General features: G+C 43.5%; 1 protein-coding gene across 2 annotated transcripts in view; it reads right to left on the bottom strand.

Moving 5' to 3' along the window:
- The window catches only part of KIAA1549L (KIAA1549 like), a gene marked incomplete at both ends in the record, with an annotated part of 287,743 nt that overhangs the window by 109,586 nt on the left and 156,566 nt on the right, over positions 1-21,591 (bottom strand). For both annotated transcript variants that reach the window (XM_081241354.1, XM_081241355.1), the window contains 6 exons: positions 6,022-6,081; positions 7,815-7,977; positions 14,520-14,653; positions 15,480-15,699; positions 18,541-18,656; positions 20,673-21,281. In XM_081241354.1, the coding sequence (XP_081097480.1) occupies positions 6,022-6,081; positions 7,815-7,977; positions 14,520-14,653; positions 15,480-15,699; positions 18,541-18,656; positions 20,673-21,281 (1,302 nt within the window). The remainder of the gene's footprint in view (positions 1-6,021; positions 6,082-7,814; positions 7,978-14,519; positions 14,654-15,479; positions 15,700-18,540; positions 18,657-20,672; positions 21,282-21,591) is intronic.

Genomic DNA, 21,591 nt, shown 5'->3' with positions numbered 1-21,591 from the left:
ATATTTTGACTCTGGTAGGTGAAATAAAGACAGATGAATAAACGTAAGAGGGGCTCTCACCTCTGTCAGGCAGCAATATTAAGTCTGTACATTTCTACCCCGCCTCATATATACACCCCTGACTGCAGGATCCATGGGAGCAGGGTAGCCCCTGGGTACTCTGTAAAGAGGGGCTGCAGGAGTCACCCTAAGCCAGTGATTTTCCACCAAGGCGGGACCCACACTCAGGGAGGGGAGAAGTGGATAGTGTGCCAAAACATATTTAATATAAGTTTAGTCGGAAAACAGATGAAAACATGTTAGGCTTTTATAATACAAATTACAGGAAGAAAAGTTGCTTCAAATCCTCTTGGCTGTTAGCAATGAGCAGAAGACAGGATGCCCAGGATGAATATCTGGGCAGACAGGTTATTCGAGGGACTGTAGGTCTGAACAAGTGCTGTCTTCATCTCTCAGTTCCTAATCTCCTACCCCTTCTGGAAAAGATGGTTAAAGTTGGTGGTGGCCGCCCATGGGTCTAGAAAGTGGTTATGGGCCAAAGGGAAGGCAGGAGGGTCATCCTGAGACCTGGACCTGTCCCCTCTTCCCCCCCAAGCACGAATCAACTGATCCAATCAGCCCCAAACACAGTGATGGGTACCACAGTGTATGCTGATTACCAACAGGCAGCAACAGTGATAACAAAGTTGGATACGTAGGTGAGTGGGCAGGGGTCAAGTCCCAGAAGAATCCTGAAAACAAGACCATGTATGGAGCTTTTTATTAAGGTTATGTCACTAAAACAGAGGCAGGGCAAGACGCAGGTACATGAGGAAAGCATGAGACAGGAGTCTGTCCAGGACAGGATGTTCGACCACTGAATGTAAATCTTAAAAGTGAAGAGAAGGGAGGAAATGTCTACAAGTTAAAAAACAGCATTCCCTGTGCAAGAAACGCGATTTTGTAAATGTTACATAACCTGCTGGTTTCCAACATGTGTTGCATTGTCTCTCTTGAGCATAAACTCTGGTGGGTTGTTGTTGTTTCCTTTTTAAACATTTCTTTAGTTGGCCTTCTTAGCAGGTAAAATAATCTCTACAAATCCATGGCTTTGCAGGGGAGAAAGAAATGCAATTTTCTGCAATTTAGGAGAGATCTTGAGCAGGCTTCACCAAGCTCCTTGGTTAGTATTCCAGGCAGCAGCCCATCTACTGTTTGTTTGGGACAGCAAGGGAGGGAGGAGACAGGCAAGGGAAGGAGGTTTGGGAGGGGCTGCTTGTTCAGGCACATCTTCCAGGACTTGCAAAATCTTCCTCCCTCCTTGTAATGGGCTGAATTGTGTTCTCCCACCACTCACATGTTGACGTTTTAACTCCCAGGACCTCAGAATGCGACTGTATTTGGAGATAGGGCCTTTAAAGAGGCAATTAAGATAAAATGAGGTCATCAGGGTGCGGCCTAATCCTATAGTGACTGGTGTCCTTATAAGAAGAGAAAACTGGGCTTCCCTGGTGGCGCAGTGGTTGAGAGTCCACTTGCCGATGCAGGGGACACGGGTTCGTGCCCGGGTCCAGGAAGATCCCACATGCCGCGGAGCAGCTAGGCCCGTGAGCCATGGCCGCTGAGCCTGCGCGTCCGGAGCCTGTGCTCCACAGCGGGAGAGGCCACAACAGTGAGAGGCCCGCATACCGCAAAAAGAAGGGAAAACTAAGCCACAGACATACACAGAGGGAAGGTGGCCATCTACAAGCCAATGAGAGAGACCTCAGAAGAAAACAACCCAGCTGACACCTTGATTTTAGACTTCCAGTCTCTAGAGTTATGAGAAAATAAATTCCTGTTGTTGAAGCTCCCCCAGCCTGGGGTACTTTGTTACGGCACCTCTAGCAGAGTAACACCCTTCCGTCCCTCCCCTTGAAACTGAGGAGGACCCTGTGGGGCTCCTGGGCACGGAAGCCTTTTTGTCCCCCCTTTCTTGTAGGCAAGACTCCAGCCTCCATGACCTTCCCTGAGTTCCAAAGGGCAGATTCCAAGAGTTGCTAATCAAGGGAGGAGCAGCCAAGAAACCACCTGAGGCAAGATTAAAGGGACCAGAGAAGCTCATCAAGATTAGGAGACCAACCACCTGAGACAAGAGTAAAGGCATGCAGACCCTGCACACACCCTAATTTTATCAGCAAACCCACCCTTGAACTATTGCTATAAAACTCATCAAATCCTCCCGGGTTGGGACACATAGTTTTTCGAGGCAGGAGCTTGCTGTGTTCCGCTTTGCCTGGCAAAGCAATGAAGCTATCCTCTTCTACTTCACCCAAAACTCCATCTCCGAGATTCAGTGTGGCACCGGTTACAGAGAAGCTGAGCTTTTGGCATCACCCTTTATGGCCTGGCTGGTCACTTTTCCCCCTAAAAGCATCTGTCCTCTCTCTCTGCTTCCAATCCTTTCTTCTCTAATTTTCAGAGCTACTGTCTGGCTTTTGAAAAACACAAGCAAAAATTTTTTGCTGTTTCATACATCTCAGCTGGGAAATGTCAAAGAAGAAAAAAGGAAACTGCCACCCAAACACCCTTTTACTTCCATCCACCCTCACTGTCAGGACATGCCCGGGCTCCACCAGGATCAACGCAGGGGAACCGGGGAGAGAGAAAAATGCATGCCTAGCATTCCTCTGACTTTCATTTGGGTTTTGTAAAGCAGTGCAGAAAATCCTATGATCTTTAAATGATCTTTAAACGAATAGACAACCATTCACATGGACATGTCCCAGACGTCCACAGCTTAATGCTGCACCTTTTGATGGGTACATATTTTGCGAAGAGGAGGCTCCTGGGTGGGACTTTCAACGTAGCTGTTTTGAATTGGTTACTTAACCCTCATCTTCAGCGGGCTGTCTTCTCCTATCTCAGCTTACTCCACCCACTTCTGGTCCTAGGGAAGTAACTCCTTGGCTTATAAGACAGGACCCAAGAAAAGATGCCAATTCTATCACTGAATGGCATGCAGTTTTTAAAAATAAACCAACCTTTCCAAAATACAGCAGAGGGAGGAAACTCCCAAACTCATTCTACAAGGTCACCATCACCCTGATACCAAAACCAGACAAAGATGTCACAAAGAAAGAAAACTACAGGCCAAATTCACTGATGAACATAGATGCAAAAAACCTCAACAAAATACTAGCAAACAAAATCCAGCAGCACATTAAAAGGATCATACACCATGATCAAGTGGGGTTTACCCCAGGAATGCAAGGATTCTTCAACATATGCAAATCAATCAAATGTGATAAACCATATTCACAAATGGAAGGATAAAAACCATATGATCATCTCAATAGATGCAGAAAAAGCTTTTGAAAAAATTCAACACCAATTTATGATAAAAACTCTCCAGAAAGTAGGCATAGAGAGAACTTACCTCAACATAATAAAGGCTATATATGACAAATCCACAGCCAACATCGTTCTCAATGGTGAAAAACTGAAACCATTTCTCTAAGATCAGGAACAAGACAAGGCTGCCCACTCTCACCACTATTATTCAACATAGTTTTGGAAGTTTTAGCCACAGCAATCGGAGAAGAAAAAGAAACAAAAGGAATCCAAGTCGGAAAAGAAGAAGTAAAGCTCTCACTGTTTGCAGATGACATGACACTATACATAGAGAATCCTAAAGATGCTACCAGAAAACTACTAGAGCTAATCAATGAATTTGGTAAAGTAGCAGGATACAAAATTAATGCACAGAAATCTCTTGCATTCCTAAACACTAATGATGAAAAATCTGAAAGAGAAATTAAGGAAACACTCCCATTTACCACTGCAACAAAAAGAAGAAAATACCTAGGAATAAACTTACCTAAGGAGACAAAAGACCTATATACAGAAAACTATAAGACACTGATGAAAGAAATTAAAGATAATATAAACAGATGGAGAGATATACCATGTTCTTGGATTGGAAGAATCAACATTGTGAAAATGACTCTACTACCCAAAGCAATCTACAGATTCAGTGTAATCCCTATCAAACTATCAATGGCATTTTTCACAGAACTAGAACAAAAAATTTCACAATTTGTATGGAAACACAAAAGGCCCCAAAGAGCCAAAGCAATCTTGAGAAAGAAAAATGGAGCTGGAGGAACCAAGCTCCTGGACTTCAGACTGTACTACAAAGCTACAGTAATCAGGACAGTATGGTACTGGCCCCAAAACAGAAATATAGATCCATGGAACTGGATAGAAAGCCCAGAGATAAACCCACACACCTATGGTCACCTTATTTTTGATAAAGGAGGCAAGAATATACTATGGAGAAAAGACAGCCTCTTCAATAAATGCTGCTGGGAAAACTGGACAGCTACATGTAAAAGAATGAAATTAGAACACTCCCTAACACCATACACAAAAATAAGCTCAAAATGGATTAAAGACCTAAATGTAAGGCCAGACAATATAAAACTCTTAGAGGAAAACATAGGCAGAACACTCTATGACATAAATCACAGCAAGATCCTTTTTGACCCACCTCCTAGAGAAATGGAAATAAAAACAAAAATAAACAAATGGGACCTAATGAAACTTAAAAGCTTTTGCTCAGCAAAGGAAACCATAGATAAGACGAAAAGACAACCCTCAGAATGGGAGAAAATATTTGCAAATGAAGCAACTGACAAAGGATTAATCTCCAAAATTTATAAGCAGCTCATGCAGCTCAATAACAAAAAAACAAACAACCCAATCCAAAAATGGGCAGAAGACCTAAACAGACATTTCTCCAAAATAGATATACAGATTGCCAACAAACACATGAAAGGATGCTCAACATCACTAATCACTAGAGAAATGCAAATCAAAACCACAATGAGGTATCACCTCACACCAGTCTGAATGGCCATCATAAAAAAATCTACAAACAATAAATGCTGGAGAGGATGTGGAGAAAAGGGAACCCTCTGGCACTGTTGGTGGGAATGTAAATAGATACAGCCACTATGGAGAACAGTACGGAAGTTCCTAAAAAATCTACAAATAGAACTACCATACCACCCAGCAATCCCACTACTGGGCATATACCCTGAGAAAACCAAAATTCAAATAGAGACATGTACCACAATGTCCATTGCAGCACTATTTACAATAGCCAGGACATGGAAGCAACCTAAGTGTCCATCGACAGATGAATGGATAAAGAAGATGTGGCACATATATACAATGGAATATTACTCAGCCATAAAAAGAAACAAAATTGAGTTAGTTGTAGTGAGGTGGATGGACCTAGAGTCTGTCATACAAAGTGATATGTCAGAAAGAGAAAAACAAATACAGTATGCTAATACATATATATGGAATCTAAAAAGAAAAAAGGTTCTGATGAACCTAGGGGCAGGATAGGAATAAAGACACAGACATAGGGGCTTCCCTGGTGGCGCAGTGGTTGAGAGTCCGCCTGCCGATGCAGGGGACACGGGTTCATGCCCCAGTCTGGGAAGATCCCACATGCCGTGGAGCGGCTAGGCCCATGAGCCATGGCCACTGAGCCTGTGCGTCCGGAGCCTGTGCTCCGCAACGGGAAAGGCCACAACAGTGAGAGGCCCGCGTACTGAAAAAAAAAAAAAAAAAAAGACGCAGACATAGAGAATGGACTTGAGGACACGGGGAGGGGGAAGGGTAAGCTGGGACGAAGTGAGAGACTGGCATGGACATATATACACTACCAAATGTAAAATAGATAGCTAGTGGGAAGCAGCCACATAGCACAGGGAGATCAGCTCGGTGCTTTCTGTTCACCTAAAGGGGTGGGATAGGGAGGGTGGGAGGGAGACACAAGAGGGAGGAGGTATGGGGATATATGTATACATATAGCTGATTCACTTTGTTATACAGCAGAAACTAACACAACATTGTAAAGCAATTATACTCCAATAAAGATGTTAAAAAATAATAAAGAAAGAAAAGAAAGAGAAAAAAAGAAAGAAAGAAAGAAAGAAAAATAAACCAACCTGATAGGGTGAAAGGGGAAATGAAAGAAGAGATTACCTGTAATTACCCAGTAGTCTCTGGTTGTTTCTGATATATCAAGGTTGGGGTATTCCAGCGCTAAAACAAACAAGAAACATGCCAAATTACTTTCACAGGTTTTATATGTAAATATTGTTCAGAGAAATAGACATAGCTGACAAAATACCAAGCAGCTAAATCCTGCTTTATCATTCTTGGGAACTCTAGGACATACAGACTGAAACTTGCTATTCAGAAAACTAAAATACTCAGTAAAGGGCTTTTGCATGCCTGCTTTTGGTTTTTCCATCAAAACTTTCTTAAGTGAAACACTTCCGTTGTCAAGACCTACAGCTAGAACCTATCTTAACAATAGCTTTCTCTTTAAAAATTATTCAACCATCATAACATTTTTAGGAATAATTATTTCTTGAATGGATTCTTCCAGTGTCAAGGACTAAGTTTTGTAGCCAAATGTAACAGTACCATTTCTTTACAGGTGTGGTGACCGTCAGAGTTAATACATGTAAAAGGCTTAGCATAGTACCTGGCACATAGTAAGTACTCAATAAATCATAGTTGTGTTATTGTTCTTATTCTCAGAATATCAAGATGATGAAAAAGGAAATTCTTCATGTGCTGTCAGGTGACATAATGCCATCTTTTATGACATCATCTTTTCCATAAAATCCAGAAGCATCTTTCCCTAGTATATGGAAAGTCACAAAAGCTTGTCATTAAACAAACATGAAAAAAAACCTCTGGGGCTTCCCTGGTGGCGCAGTGGTTGGGAGTCCGCCTGCCGATGCAGGGGACACGGGTTCGTGCGCTGGTCTGGGAGGATCCCACATGCCGCGAAGCGGCTAGGCCCGTGAGCCATGGCCGCTGAGCCTGCACGTCCGGAGCCTGTGCTCCGCAATGGGAGAGGCCACGACAGTGAGAGGCCCGCGTACCGCAAAACAAACAAACAAACAAAAACTCTGAGTGTCTACTATGTGCTAATAAGTACATTCACACACATTATCTCACTTATCTACAATATATAAAGCAACCAAAGAAGGAAATAGAAACAATTTTGCTAATACATGTTTAAAAAAAAAACTTGCCCAGTGACCTTTAGAAATGTACCAATGATTAAATTTAAGAGCATAGGTCTTTACTTCCTTTGGCTACCGAGTAAATGTTTGGGTACAAAATGTAGGCCGCATCGTCTTCAAAGTCTATGCCTGCTGCATGGTAATGAGGATTATGTAACTGAAGCATTAGAGGAAGATGAGGCCACAAGCCTACGGGGACTTCATCAAGTGAAGTCACAATGTTGACTGCACATGAGTTGCATTATAATATCTATAGCCCGGGCAAGGGCTGAAGGCCCAGGAACATTTGCTGATGGCAGAAGTGGAGGAAACCATAGCAACCCAGATTGCCACGAGGACAGATGCCATACCAGGCAGTGTTATAAGCTCAGAAGGCAGACTGCTTGGGTTCAAACCCCAGGTTCCATGTCTCGCTAGCTATGTCAGAGTAGGCGTCTTGTTAAAACTCTTGGAGTTTCAGTTTTCCCATCTGCAAAATGGAGTTAATTTTGCACCTACCTTATAGGGTAGTTGTGAGGATTAAATGAGATATGATATTAGTGAAGGGTAAAAGCACCTAGTGCTTTTTTCAACGTGTAATAAAGTTCTCATCAATTCAATCCCCATTGATCACATGTTTCAGTTGTGATATAATGACAAAAGAGTTAGCATGTGGCCTGGCACCACGGAGGTTTGCTAAACAGAGAGGGCCCCGGAGAAGATGGCAGAGTCCCTGTAGGACGAGGACATACTCACGTTCAGCAATGGTGAGCGGCGGGTAGGTGAGGTAGAACCCCACCAGCTCAGCGGAGAGCTGGCGGAGGAGGCTGCTGGCCACGGTGCCGTTGAGGAAGGAGCTTCGATTGCCCACCACGTACACCAAGGTGACTGTCTGGGAGGCGTTGGACGTGCTCACCATCTGAATCGACACAGGAGGAAAGGGGAGGGAGACATGCCAAATAAGATGAGGGTCTGTTTCATGGAGGCCGTGGGAGGAGAAGTTTAAGGAGAAGTTGAGGTTAGGAATGAAAGGGAGGTGGGAAGAGAGCAAGGAAGAGATAAGAATAACAATAGTTGTCACTTACAGATTGCTTGCTTACATGCCAGACATCGTGCTAAGGGCACATGATCTCATTTAATCCTCACCGAAACCCTAGGAGGTATATCCTGTTATGACTCCCTTTTACAGAGGAGGAAACTGAAGCCCAGAATGATCAAGGGACTTGCCCAAGGTCACACAGCTAATAAGTGACAGAGACAGGATTCCAACCCAGGCAGCCTGACTTTGGGTTTTAACCACTGCTGTGTGTATCTTTTCCAGGGGCTAAATGGTCTCAGGCTACTTTTATGGTTCTGAAAATACACAATAGAGCATAGGAATGGTAAATTTAAGGAGGACTCAACTGCTCAGACAGGGAAAGCCTGAGTCAAACTTTTGGGGGTTTTAAGGTTGAAAGGACGGGGAATGCACACCGTCCATCATCAACCTAGTCATGGACAGCGTGACCGAACCTGATGACAAAACGAATTCAGAAATAGAAAACAGCTTCTTTAGAGAGAGATTCCATTTCCTAGTGGTCTATTAATTCAATGTAAAACATGTTAATATTACTATGAGATGGTGTGGTTTTCTTCTCGAATCTTGTCTAAGTCAGTTTTTTAGTTATGAGGAAGTGAGACTTTTATAGGTCAATGTATACATAAAAATATCCCACAGATGAGATTTGAAAAACAGATGCAGGAGGAAGGCATTCCGTCTGGTGAGACACTCTTTATGGGCTTCTGTGCTGGGCGTCTCCCCCTTCCCCCTCCAGATCCGTTTGCCACCCTGCCCTCATCCTGCTCAGCGCCCCCCGAGGCAGACCCCTGTGCACAGACCACGTCAATGGGCTCCTTGGACCCCTGGCTTCAGCTGCAGGGAGCTCAGGAGGATGTGGGAGAGAAGGAGGAGAGTGAGGTCGGAGAGCTGGTGTCAGGGACTCCCTCCTGTGAGGTCACAGCTCATGTCGGGCAGCTCTGGCCTCAGGCTTCCCACAGCTGCTCGCTCCTCTCACGGCATCAGCGCCCACTGTCACAGCCTTGGCAGCTGCACTGTCCCTGTGGTTTCCCTAGAGCCCACCCACACTTCTACAAAGTCCTGTTCCTTGGACTTTCCTCAAATGATCTTCATTTGAATGTGTCCTCTCTTTCTGCCGGAAACGGATACCCAGTCTGTCCCAGACCTCTGTGTGCTCAGACGTAAATATCACTGCAACGCTCCTTTTAAACCTTACTTTGAAGAAGACCGTCAAGAGTAGCTTCTTCCTGTTATTTCGAACTTTCTCCCATAAGTGGAAGTTCCTTTTAAATTCTCTAACACAGTACCTAGAGTCCCATGATTAATGACATACGGAGTCAACTTTTCTGGTCAACTCTTACTTCCTCTCCAACAGTATTTCTGGAATGTGGTTTAGCCACAGATATTCATGCCTCTCCCAAGGTACCTAGAAAAAAGGCACCTCTTTCTGAATAATTCAAAAGACCTCACTGCACTGTCACCTAAAAAAAATAATAACTAAAATAACTTTGCAACCTTTATCTCTATTCTGAACGCTCTAGTTTTTTGCTTTTCAACAAAACTAAATCTCACTGGATCCCAAAGAGCTTGCAATATGGTATCTCTGTACATACTACACTCGATCAGGTAACGTATACATTTTTTCAGATAAGAATTTTTTATTGAGGAGACATCACTGACATACAACATTATATTAGTTTCATACTTTTTTGTGGTAAAATACACATTACATTTTAACCATTTAAAGTGTACAGTTCAGTGGCATTGAGTACATTCGCATTATTGTGCAGTTAACACCACCATCTATCTCCAAAACTTTTTCATCATTCCAAACTGAAACTCTGTACCTACTAAATAACACCCCATTTCTTCCTCTTCCTAGCTCCTAGAAACCACCATTCTATTTTCTCTCTATTAATTTGATAAAACTAAATACTTTTTATAAGTGGAATCATACAGTATTTGTCCTTTTGTGACTGGCTTCTTTCACTTAGCATGATGTCCTCAAGGTACATTCATGTTGTAGCCTGTGCCAGCATTTCCCTCCTTTTTAAGGATGAATAATATTCCATCACATGTATGTACCACACTGACTTATCCATTCACCCACGGATGGACACTTATGTTGCTTCCACCTTTTGGCTGTTGTGAATAATGCTGCTATGAACACCGGTGTTCCAATATCTGTTCAAGTCCCTGGTTTAAATTCTATTGGGTATATACCCAGAAATAGAATTGTTGAATCATATGGTAATTCTATGTTTTTTGAGGGAATGCCATACTGTTTTCCACAGCAGCTGCACCATTTGACACGTCCACCAGCAGTGCACAAGAATCCCAATTTCTCCTTACCAATGCTTATTATTCTCTATTTTTTTTTTATAATAGCCATCCTGTGGGTCCGTGAGCCATGGCCGCTGGGCCTGCGCGTCCCGAGCCTGTGCTCCGCGACGGGAGAGCCCACAACAGCGAGAGGCCCAAGTAACGCAATAAATAAATAAATAAATAAAATATAATAGCCATCCTCAATAGGTGTGAGTGGTATTTCATGGTTTTTATTTGCATTTCCCTAATGATTAGTCATGTCGAGCATCATTTCATGTGCTTATTGGTTACCTGTATATCGTCTTTGGAGAAATGTCTATTCAAGTCCTTTGCCCATTTCTCACTTGGGTTGTTTGGTTTTTTTGTTGCTGAGCTGTAGGAGTTCTTTACATATTCTAGATATTAACCCCCTATAGATACATGATTGGCAAATATTTTCTCCCATTCTGTGGGTTGCCTTTTGATTATGTCCTTTGAGCCACAAAAGGTTTTAATTTTGATGACATCTAACTTATTCATTTTTTCTTTTGTTACCTGTGCTTTTGGTGTCATATCAACAAATCACTGCCAAATCCAATGTCATGAAGCTTTTCTCCCCTATTTTCTTCTAAGAGTCCTACAGTTTTAGCTCCTACATTTAGGTCTTTGATCTGTTTTGAGTTAACTTTTGCATACGGTGTTAGGTGAGGATCCAACTTCATTCTTTTGCTTGTGGATATCCAGTTTCCTAGTAGTACTGGTTGAAAAGACTGTCCCTTCCCCCACCAACTGGTCTCATCAAAAATCATTTGACCATATATGTAAGGGTTTATTTCTGGGCTCTCTATTCTGTTCCATTGGTCCATATGTCTGTCTTTATGCCAGTACCATACTGCTTTGATTACCATAGTTTTGCACTAAGTTTTGAAATCAGTAAGTGTGAGACCTCCAACTTTGTTTTCCTCTTTCAAGATTGTTTCGGCTATTCGGGGTCCCTTGATATTTCAGGTGAATTTTAGGATGGATTTTTCTATTTCTGCAAAAAACATCACTGGAATTTTGATAGGGATTGCATAGGGATCATTCTGGGTAGTATTTGACATCATAACAATACTAAGTCTTCCAATTCATGAGCACAGAATGTCTTTCCATTTATTTGTGTTTCCTTTACTATACTCATTTTTTTTTATAGCTAAGAAAATTGTGACCATTCTTGGGGGCTGCTTAACAACAACTTCATAAATAAGAGATCCACAGGCCTGAAACCAAGGTCATATCACTGTTCCTTGATAGTCATGCCTTGTCCCTTGCAGGGGATACTTTCCCATTACCCCTCTACTCTTAGACTCGTATGGGTTCTGACCGTATCTCTTACTTCCCATTCACTCATGCCATGATTCATTTAGCTAATTAGACCCACAATGCTGACAGAATGGAAAGCTGTTGTTTTCATTCTTAGTATCCATTCTCCCTTCTTCCTTGTCAGCACCACAATTCTCCTTGTGGAAACACCTCCTCCTCTCCAATCAGTTCATGTGCTTTGGGTGCAGTTGTCCCACTCAGGTTCCAGGGGTGGGCATCTCAGCCAGACTTAGTTGACTGGGATATTTCATATCCTTGACCACAGTTACTGGTCCAGAAATGGGCACATGATCCAAGAGGGTTCAATGAAAACTAATCCAGGATTTTGACTGGAATGACACAAAAAAGGCACTCTGGATCCATGAGACTGTAAGTAATAAGGATGAGGCAAATCTGGAGGTGTCAGGGGCCTGAGGATGATGCCACCCAGAGCAAGGCAAGCCAAGAGATGAAGAGAGAACTTCATGAAGAAATCATGTAAGCACCTGGATCCAATTGTTCCTGAAGTAAGGAGCTGTGAACCTTTTGGTTACATGACCCAATCACTTCCTCTTTTTGCATAAGCCTGTGAGCTTGGATTCTGTTGCTTATAATCAAAAAGTCCGAACTGAGTCTACTATACTCTAGCCCCTAATATCTATGCTATACAAGTAAAAAATAATTAAGTTACTTTTTCGATGACTCTCTGAACAAATTAAATATTTACATGGTCTTATTCCACAAAAGATCCAAGGTGCCCCACAAATTACATTTAATACAATAAAATGGTAACTTATTAATTACAAAACCAGGTCCTGAAAAAACAGATTAAAGACAACCCTGGGGGGATGATTAGCATGTAGCAATCTATGCATGATATAGGGGCCTAGAGGGTTACTAAATCCACACAACAACTTTGGCTCTGGGCTTCCTTTTTGCCAGCCAAGGCAAAAAGTGAAAGAGGGTTAATAAAACAATTCACCCAAAGCTGTGGATATGTTCGAGAGCATCTAAAATCTATTTAAATGCAATTATCTAATTGCCCATCGTAGTCTTTTCCAAGGAATGTTTGTTACTTGCTTTATAAAGTTTCATCTCATGGCCCCTGACTATCATACAACAATACAAGAGAGGCTTCTTAAGGCCAAGGGCAGCTTATGTATCTTGGTGTCCCTTCCAGTGCCTGATAAAGAGAAGCTGGCTGATAAGTCTGTGCTTCTTGAATATAATTAGAATATGTTCCACTGCCAAGCTCCAATAAGACTCATGTACCTGTGAGGATCATAAATGCAATCAGAAAGAAAAAGGAGTTGAGTCACACTCCTTACATAAATCTTATGTCTGTGACATATTTTTAGATCTTAGTCTAATATGAACCAGATCATAATGAGATACTTCCATATATACTTTGGGTGAATCTAGAAAAGAACGACTGCTCATTCAAATTAAAATGTATGCTTTCCACATCATATTGGCTTTGCTGATAATTCACTTATGCTAAATGTCAATTTTAAAACCACTGGGTTTAATTGCAAAGGCTTTAATTCAGTAAAAACAGAGACATTAGTTAGTACAGTTAATTAGAGAAATTTGGGGGCTGGATGAATATGATTAAGAAGCATCTGTCTTTAGTGAGATGTTATCAATATAATTGTAAAAAATGGGTCTGAGAAACGCTTTTGGTAGCATGTCTACTGTAAATCCAGGAAGTTGAAATACAGTATACCAGGAGTGCGATTGCCCTGTAAGATAATGCATATGCTTGCCAAAAATTTCATCGAGGATCCCATTTCGGCATTGCATTGATGCTAGTAGAGCATGGTAGATTAGAGTATGGGCTTTGGCTCAAGTCTTAATTCCATTCCATACCAACTGTGTGACCTTCTGGAAGTTTCCTACCCTTCTCTCAGTTCCCTCTCCTGTGAAATGCTGATAATAACACCTCAGAAGGATGTCTTGAGTATTATGTAGCAAAACATTTATAAAACACTTAGCACAGTCCTGGCACATAGTAAACCCTAAAATGTGTGTGTGTGTGTGTGTGTGTGTCTAAAATAAGGTGATTGTTCGTGTGGATGCCTGGAAAACAGCTCAAAGAAAATCACAGAATAGGCAAATCTTGGTGAGTTAGCTATTTAGAAATGATTCATTTTATATGCGACATTTGACCTACAGAGTATATTCTAGTTCATTTTTAAAAAATAATAAATGGGGGCTTCCCTGGTGGCGCGGTGGTTGAGAGTCCGCCTGCCGATGCAGGGGACACGGGTTTGTGCGCCGGTCCGGGAAGATCCCACATGCCGCGGAGCGGCTGGGCCCATGAGCCATGGCCGCTGAGCCTGTGCGTCCGGAGCCTGTGCTCCGCAACAGGAGAGGCCACAACAGTGAGAGGCCTGCGTACCGCAAAAAAAAAAAAAAAATAATAATAATAATAATAATAATAAATGTATTAGAAAGGCTTAAGGAAGCTTTAAGCCTTCCCAAGAAAGGCTTGGGAAAATAAATATAAAATCACAGCAGGTACACAGTGTCACAGCATCTCCCTTGTCATGACCACCACACCCCAGACATCCTCATCATTGCTAGGCTGACTCAACTCAGTGGCCCCAAAGTGGCACCTTCTCCTGTTGATATCACATGCCCGAAGTACAAAGTTACATTACACCTGCTTTGAAATGCAGGACCAAATCACTTCTTGCCAACATTTGTGTTCCGGTTGGTCTCTGTCAACTACACAGCTGAAGCACCCTCCTCCTTACCTGAATCGTCAGGTTGCTTTTAGTATTCAGAACTTTCCTCTCGGCGTCCTGGAAGGCCCTCTGTAGCCTCTGTTCCATCGTCTGAGCAAACTTGCAGGACTGTATGTTGTCCGACTGGCTCACAAACTGTAGCACTAGAATGAGAGTAATATATCAGTGCTCACCAAAGCTCTGTGTCTTAGTTCCTTGAACGTAATAGCAGTCATGATATAAAACGGCATGATTTTACATCAGAGAAATCAGACAAATAAGAAGGACAGTTGCAGTTTTGGAAGTGACTTTTAAAATGATTTATAACATAGAAGAATTAAAAGTGGGACTGAACCTGAGATTCCCTCCAATGCAAAGGATTTTGTGATTTCATTTGATTGGCATATGGAGACATCTGCTCCAAGACAACAAAATGGCTTAAGAGTGATCATGTCTTCTGTTTCTTTGGCGGGGAAACAATCAATTGGCCTGCATGACTAAGTTGTTTGAGTCTTTCAATTTCAGTGGTTCCTCTACTCTTGTGGCTTACAAACCACAGGATCAGAGTCACCAGGGAGTTTGAAAGAAAGATTCCAAGGCCTAAGCTCAGAGATTCTGATTCAGGGGCATCTGGAACGTGTTGCTGCAAAGCACAGATTTTATGGACGCTCAACTCTCCTCAGTATCCACTGGTAATACAGGAAAAAAAAAATACAGTATTTGATGCTCACAAGTACAATATACTCATAATTATATAAATTGGGAAGAAAGACTCCTGTGAAGGAATATTTCTAATGAATCCAGGTTGGAAAAGTTTAGGCTGCTGTGCAGGGAACTTGGACATTTGATTAGCAAGGCCCTTGGAGGAAGGTACACAATGACTCTAAGAAATAACAGAGCTGCCAGTGATGGAGTTTTCAAACAGGTGTCCTCTTGGGACCACCGCTGATCCCAGAATGGATAGGAATCCTTTCCTTCTGAGTTACTTGCCTGTTTTCAGCTGCAAGTAGCCTGCAGGCTGGGGAGTCCACGGGGAGGCAAGTACTGCCACAGACTGCAAGGCTGGGGTGTGTTGCTTCAGATCTGCAGTGACATTGCTGATCCCATAAACGCCCAGCGTTTCAATCACTGCAGCAGGCAAGTAGACCAGCCTCCCTTTGGTAGCATAATAACCAACAGTGACGTTGTGAGAATATTCCAGAATGTCCACCTACAAAACAAATGGACCCACAGAACTCAGTGTTCATTTCCGTGGCACTTTAAGTTCTTCTTGGTGTTTCTTAGAACCACAACTGTTACTCAGCATGGCTGAGGAACAGGACACTCCCATTCGACAAATATTCTAACAATCCCATAAGCCTACGGGAATTGTCAAGTCTCAAAATACAAGAATACAACAAAATATAGTTTATATTGAACCTATGGATACAGGAGTCAATCTATATTTAATTTAATTCTGGAATAGAATTAAATGTGTGTGTTGTTTTTTTTTTAATTCTTTAAGTGCCTCAGTATAATCCTGTGAGCATCAATTAGCACCCAAGAAGGCAGGCAGGAGACGGCAGGCAAAAGAGATTTCCAGGGAATGGAATGCTGGGAAAAACAGCTGTATCATATTTCTCATCATTTATAAACATTAAAAGGTAGAAGTGATAGATTAAGTGGAGGCCCTTCAGGACAGGGGTCAGGTAGTATATGAGGTGAATTCCTTTTTTTTTTTTTTTTTTTTTTTTGCGGTACGCGGGCCTCTCACTGTTGTGGCCTCTCCCGTTGCGGAGCACAGGCTCCGGACGCGCAGGCTCAGCGTCCGTGGCTCACGGGCCCAGCCGCTCCGCGGCATGTGGGATCCTCCCAGACCGGGGCACGAACCCGTGTCCCCTGCATCGGCAGGTGGACTCTCAACCACTGTGCCACCAGGGAAGCCCAAATTCCTTTCTTTAGAAGCTGAGAGAAGAACTGTTCAGACTTCACTCCATTCTTAGCTTGTGACTGGTTCAAGACCAAGGCAGGGATGGGCCATGGAGAGTTTCTCTTACAGCTGAGTCCTAAGGGACGTTGATGATCTGATCTCATTCTGACCCAACTGGAAGATTCTGAGACTTTCAATTTTATTCTTACTTTCTTTTGTTTCCTTAGTGTTTTATATCAGCAGTTCAGGGTGTTTTTAACACCTGCTTTCCTCCCCCTTATTCTTGCATCTCCATTAGGAGTGTCATGTGTATTTGCCAAAGAAACCAAGACAATTGATTTTGCAGCAGGCTGGGTGTGCCTTTGCTTGCTCCACACTGTGTGCTCCCCAGCACGTTGTTCCCTAAAGGCAGTGTTCAAGGTGACTTTAGATGGGACTTTAGGTGACTTTCTGGATGGAACATGGACTCAGCACCAAATGCCACCAAATCACCCAGCAAGAAAGTTACTCCCAGTCCAGTCCTTCCAATTACCTCAAGGAGCAGGTCTCAGTTTGAGGATAATTGACTTTTAACACCTCTCTAATCCTTGCTAACCATATTTTTAAACAAACAAAGGAACACCAGGCCCAGCCTTAATGCCTTCTGTAAGCAACAATGTCTAGCTTGAATTTAACAGACTGTTCCCATTATTTTCACCTTTTAAAAGTTTTGGCCACACCGCTCAGCTTGCAATATCTCAGTTCCCTGACCAGGGATTGAACCTGACCCATGGAAGTGACGGTGCAAATCCTAACCACTAGGCCACCAGGGAACTCCCTAGTCTCCTTTTTATGATTACCTTTTATTTGTGGCAAATGATCCTGATTGCCATTTATGGTGGTAATATCAAACATCCTTTCAAAAGAAACGTGTTTAAGTGTTTTTTTTTTAATTTTTTGGAGTATAGTCAATTTAAAATGTTGTGTTAGTTTCAGGTGTACAGCAAAGTGAATCAATTATACATATACATATATCCACTCTTTTTAAATTCTTTCCCATATAGGTCACTACAGAGTATTGAGAAGAGTTCCCTGTGTTATACAACAGGTCCTTATTAGTTATCTATTTTACATACAGTAGTGTGTGTATGTCGATCCCAATCTTAAGTGTTTTTTAAATAAAAGCTGATTTTAAAAAAAACTAACGTGTACTAATTGTCACAGCAGTCTGTGATGATATGCAAAAAAGGCAAAAGCTGTGAGGGTAATTTGCAAATGACCAAAGTTTAGTGAAAACTGTCTCAGGTAACCACATAGAAGCATTCACATTTTCAACTTTCAAATAAAGTTCCTGGTGCAGAGACCACAGATGCCTCTCGTGGAGAGCATTTCTTCTTTTTTTTTTTTTTCAGAATTATATAAAAGAGATTAACAATGACCAATAAACTGTGTACCCAATCTCCTTCCTAGTCCTTCATGTGGTGGTGGGGAAGGACCCCTAATCTGAATGCAGCTGGGGCACAAAGCATCAAAGGAGGAAGCGAGAACAATATTTTTTAGTGATGTAAAGGGTTGTCCACTGACTGCCGATCACATTTACTGCTTTAAAACTTGGAATCAAACCAAAAGGGTGTAAAGCAAGGCTTCCGTCACTTAGATATGCCATCAAAATCAGCTAGTGGTTGTTAAATAGTTCTTGGCATTAAAGTGTTTAGAGAAAAAAAAGTTTACTTCCCTATCTGCTGCTGGCAATTTAAGCAAAGGTGGACTCAGTTTACAAGTCAGAGTAATTTTTAAATGTCCAGAAATAAATCACTAATTGTTCACAATGGTGAGGAAGATAAAGGAAAAACACAATGGATGATTTCAGCAAAATTACACTGACACAATTAAATACTTTCCCCAAAACAACAGGATAATGGGACAATTTAAAACAGAACCTCCAGGCTTAAAAAAAAAATCTAGACATAAGGCAATTATCCTCAATTTTCCATCTCACAATTTGAACTTCTCCAGCTACCATGCATTACTATTTGCCCAAATGATGAAAGATCCTACTTCTGTTGTGGCTATGGTACCCAGGGAGGAAGAAAACAATCTAAACAGATTCTGGACCCAGGAGGAAGAGATAGATGAGCCTGGTTACAAAAGCAGGGGGCTTACATGAGCCAAGACGTCATTCTGGTGAAATGCCTTCCGCAATGCCTGTGTGAGCCCTCTGGCTACATTAAGCTTCAAGGTTTCACTGATCTGCACCCTCCTTTGGGTCACAAAGAGAACTGTGGGGCGAAACAGAAGCATGCAATCAGCGTAAGGCAGCAGACCTCCTAATTAATGAGCCCTCCTCTCCTCCCCAGCTACCCCCACCTCCTACAGGTTCTGAGCAAAGCTAGTGGGCACAGGTCCAACCAATGGGGCAGCAGCTCCATTGGTCCCGCTCAAGTCCTAAGGAAAGGAGGCCCCAGCCATTCGTGTGGCCCTAGTGGAGAGAGAGCTAGCATGCTGGCGGCACTTCACCTCTGACAAACGCTGCCTCTGACTCTGAAAGCCAGGCTAAGTCTCGCCTGCCCCTGACCAGTCTGCATGCAAGGAAATTCCTGGAACAGCATCCCTGCGAACATCCTTAACTGCAGGCCCTAAAACAGCCTAAATCAACCCTGCATCAGGAGGTGCAGTCCTCACCCCCCAAGTGGGACAGAGACAGGAATGGAGACCTGACATGGAGAAGAGGCATTTGTGATTCAACATGACAGGTGCTATGTGAAGGGAAGCCTAGGATGTGGTTGGAGGCCCTTGGAGGAGCATCCAGCCCTGACGTGGGCAAGGGCGTGGGGATCAGGGAAGGTTTCCGGGAGGAACTGTTGCTTCCACTGAGTCTTGGAGGATGATGGACGTGAGCCAGGCCAAGGCCGGAGGGACTGCCCCCTGCCACTCCCAGCAGAGGGAAGACCAAGTGCAAAGGCACAGGGGAGAGAAGTGAATTTTTCAGCCTACAATATCAGGCTCGGTCCTGGGGCAGTGGGAAATGAAGGGTTTAAAGCAAAGGCATGTATTTTAGGAGGCTCCCTGGACTCCAGACTGGAGAACAGATTGGAGGGTGGGGGAAGTCTGAAGGCAGAGAGAGAAATCTGGCTGTTGTTTCAGAAATTTAGGTGAGCGATGGTGATGGCGTGAACCAGGGAAGCGGCAGTGAGGGTGGAGGGAAGAGGTATTTAGGAGGTAGAACTGGAAGGAACCGGTCGTTGACTGGGGGTGGCTGGGGTGAAGGGAGGTTGTGAAGAAGAGGGAGGGGAGAATGTTCTAGATTTCCGCACCTAGGTGGCTGGGATGTGGAAAACCAGATGGTATAACTGCTTGAGGAACTGAAAAAGATACTGTGCTTTCTGCTCTGCCTAGTTTCACAATTTCCCATTTTAGAATAAGATACGTCTCAAGAGATAATTTCATTTAATTCTTTGCGGGGTGAAGAGGAAGGCGGGACATGAGCATTCAACACTGGCGTGTTCTTTCAAATAATGTGTCTAATGCTTTTTTATAGCAGACATTACCACACTATTAAAAGCATCCTGTGCCTTCTTGGCCCGTCTGCTGCAAATCAGAGGCGGGGGCTAAAAAAGATAGCATCTATGCGACTTTTTCAAGAAGGTCTCCTTTTTAACATCAGAAGAAATCTTGGGCGCCAACATAGTGTACGGTAGCTGTACTGTTAGTATCTGCTGGTTGAGAAGATACATGACAGAAAGCCTTTCTGAGTTCTGTAGCCCTTCCCAAGATTCTGTATTTTACCGATCACATCATTCACGCATGTGAGACATCGCTGAAGTCTCTACACGCAAACTTTGGTGTACATTTGCTTTCTCAGACTCACGGGCAGAACTGGTTTCCCAGGGGCCTCTGATATCAGGATGGATCCCAGGACTAGAATCCATGTCACATGATGCCCCTCTCCTCTGTCACTTGATAAAGATCAGGGCTTCTCAACCTCGGCATTACTGATGTTTTGGGTTGGACCGTTCTTTGTTGCCTGACTGTCCTGTGCACTGTAGGATGTTTAGCAGCATCCCCGGTCTCTAACTCACTAGATGCCTGTAACACCCTCCCTACCCTCCAAGTTGCAGACACCCAAAAACATCTCCAGACATGGCCAAATGTCCCCTGGTAGCTGGGCAGGGGGGCAAAATCTGCCCCCCTGGTTGAGAACCACCGATCTCAAAGAAATCTAATAATTCTGCTACACCTCTGAGGCCAGGATGCACTTGCTGCTTTGAAGTCAAATCAGGACAGTGGACTCTTACCTGTCCTCACCAGGAGCTTCCTGGACATGTGACACTCCAGGTTGGATGCCATTTTGCCAGTTGTGACCATGGCCGTGGACACAGCGGGAAGAGCAGCGTCTGTGTTTTCTGCTGACAAAGGCGGCATCCGGGTGGCCCTTACTGGTGCAGTGATGGACGTCAAGGCTGCCGTGATTGTCAGCGGGCGTGCGGTGGACACCTTGGGCATGTTTGGGTTGGTAGGGTTCAGGAAGCCCGTATACATGGCTTGTGGTTTCCTGGGGAGGTGTGTTGTGGACAACAGGCCAGAGGCAGTGCCCGTGTTCCCTTGCATGGCCGTGGGAGTGCTCATGGTGTGTGCTGCTCTTGCAAACATGTAGGTCGGCGTGAACGAGAAGGCTGGATGGGCTGCCCCTGGTGTCGCCTTTGAGTCAGATGCTGTGTTGCTTGTGACGTTTCTAGCTACAGCAGTGGTCCAGCTGCTCTTGACTAATCCCGAGGCCACGGCCGAAGGGCTGCTGCCGGTGCCCTTAGCAACCAGGGCTGCAGACGGCCCCAGTGGACTTGATTTCCGAAGAAACAACATGGTTGCTGCTGTTGGTTCTGCCTTGGGCGACACCGAGGAGTCCACTGCAAAGAGAGAAAAGCGAAGTTTGTCATTGGTCCGGAATGCACACACCACTGTGGGAATGAATGGACGTAACTTATGGGTTTGCTGGGGTGAAAAGCCTCTGAGCACTGGAATTTAGGCAAAACAGCTTTAGGTTCGTTAAGTCGATTAACCATAATGAGAATGCCACTTAGAGCAAAACTATGGTTGGAAATAAGGACACTTAAATTCTGAATACTTTCCAAAAAATCAGTCGGCAGAAGATCAGAGGCCTGACCATCTGGACTGCTAACTCCTTCACCATCCTGGAATCAGATATATCTGCTCCTT

This window comes from Mesoplodon bidens, assembly GCF_964165515.1.
Source record: "Mesoplodon bidens genome assembly, chromosome: 7".
In the NCBI taxonomy this organism is placed as follows: domain Eukaryota; kingdom Metazoa; phylum Chordata; class Mammalia; order Artiodactyla; family Ziphiidae; genus Mesoplodon; species Mesoplodon bidens.
Note: the sequence above shows the minus strand (reverse complement) of the source record. Positions and strands in the feature narration are given on the sequence as shown.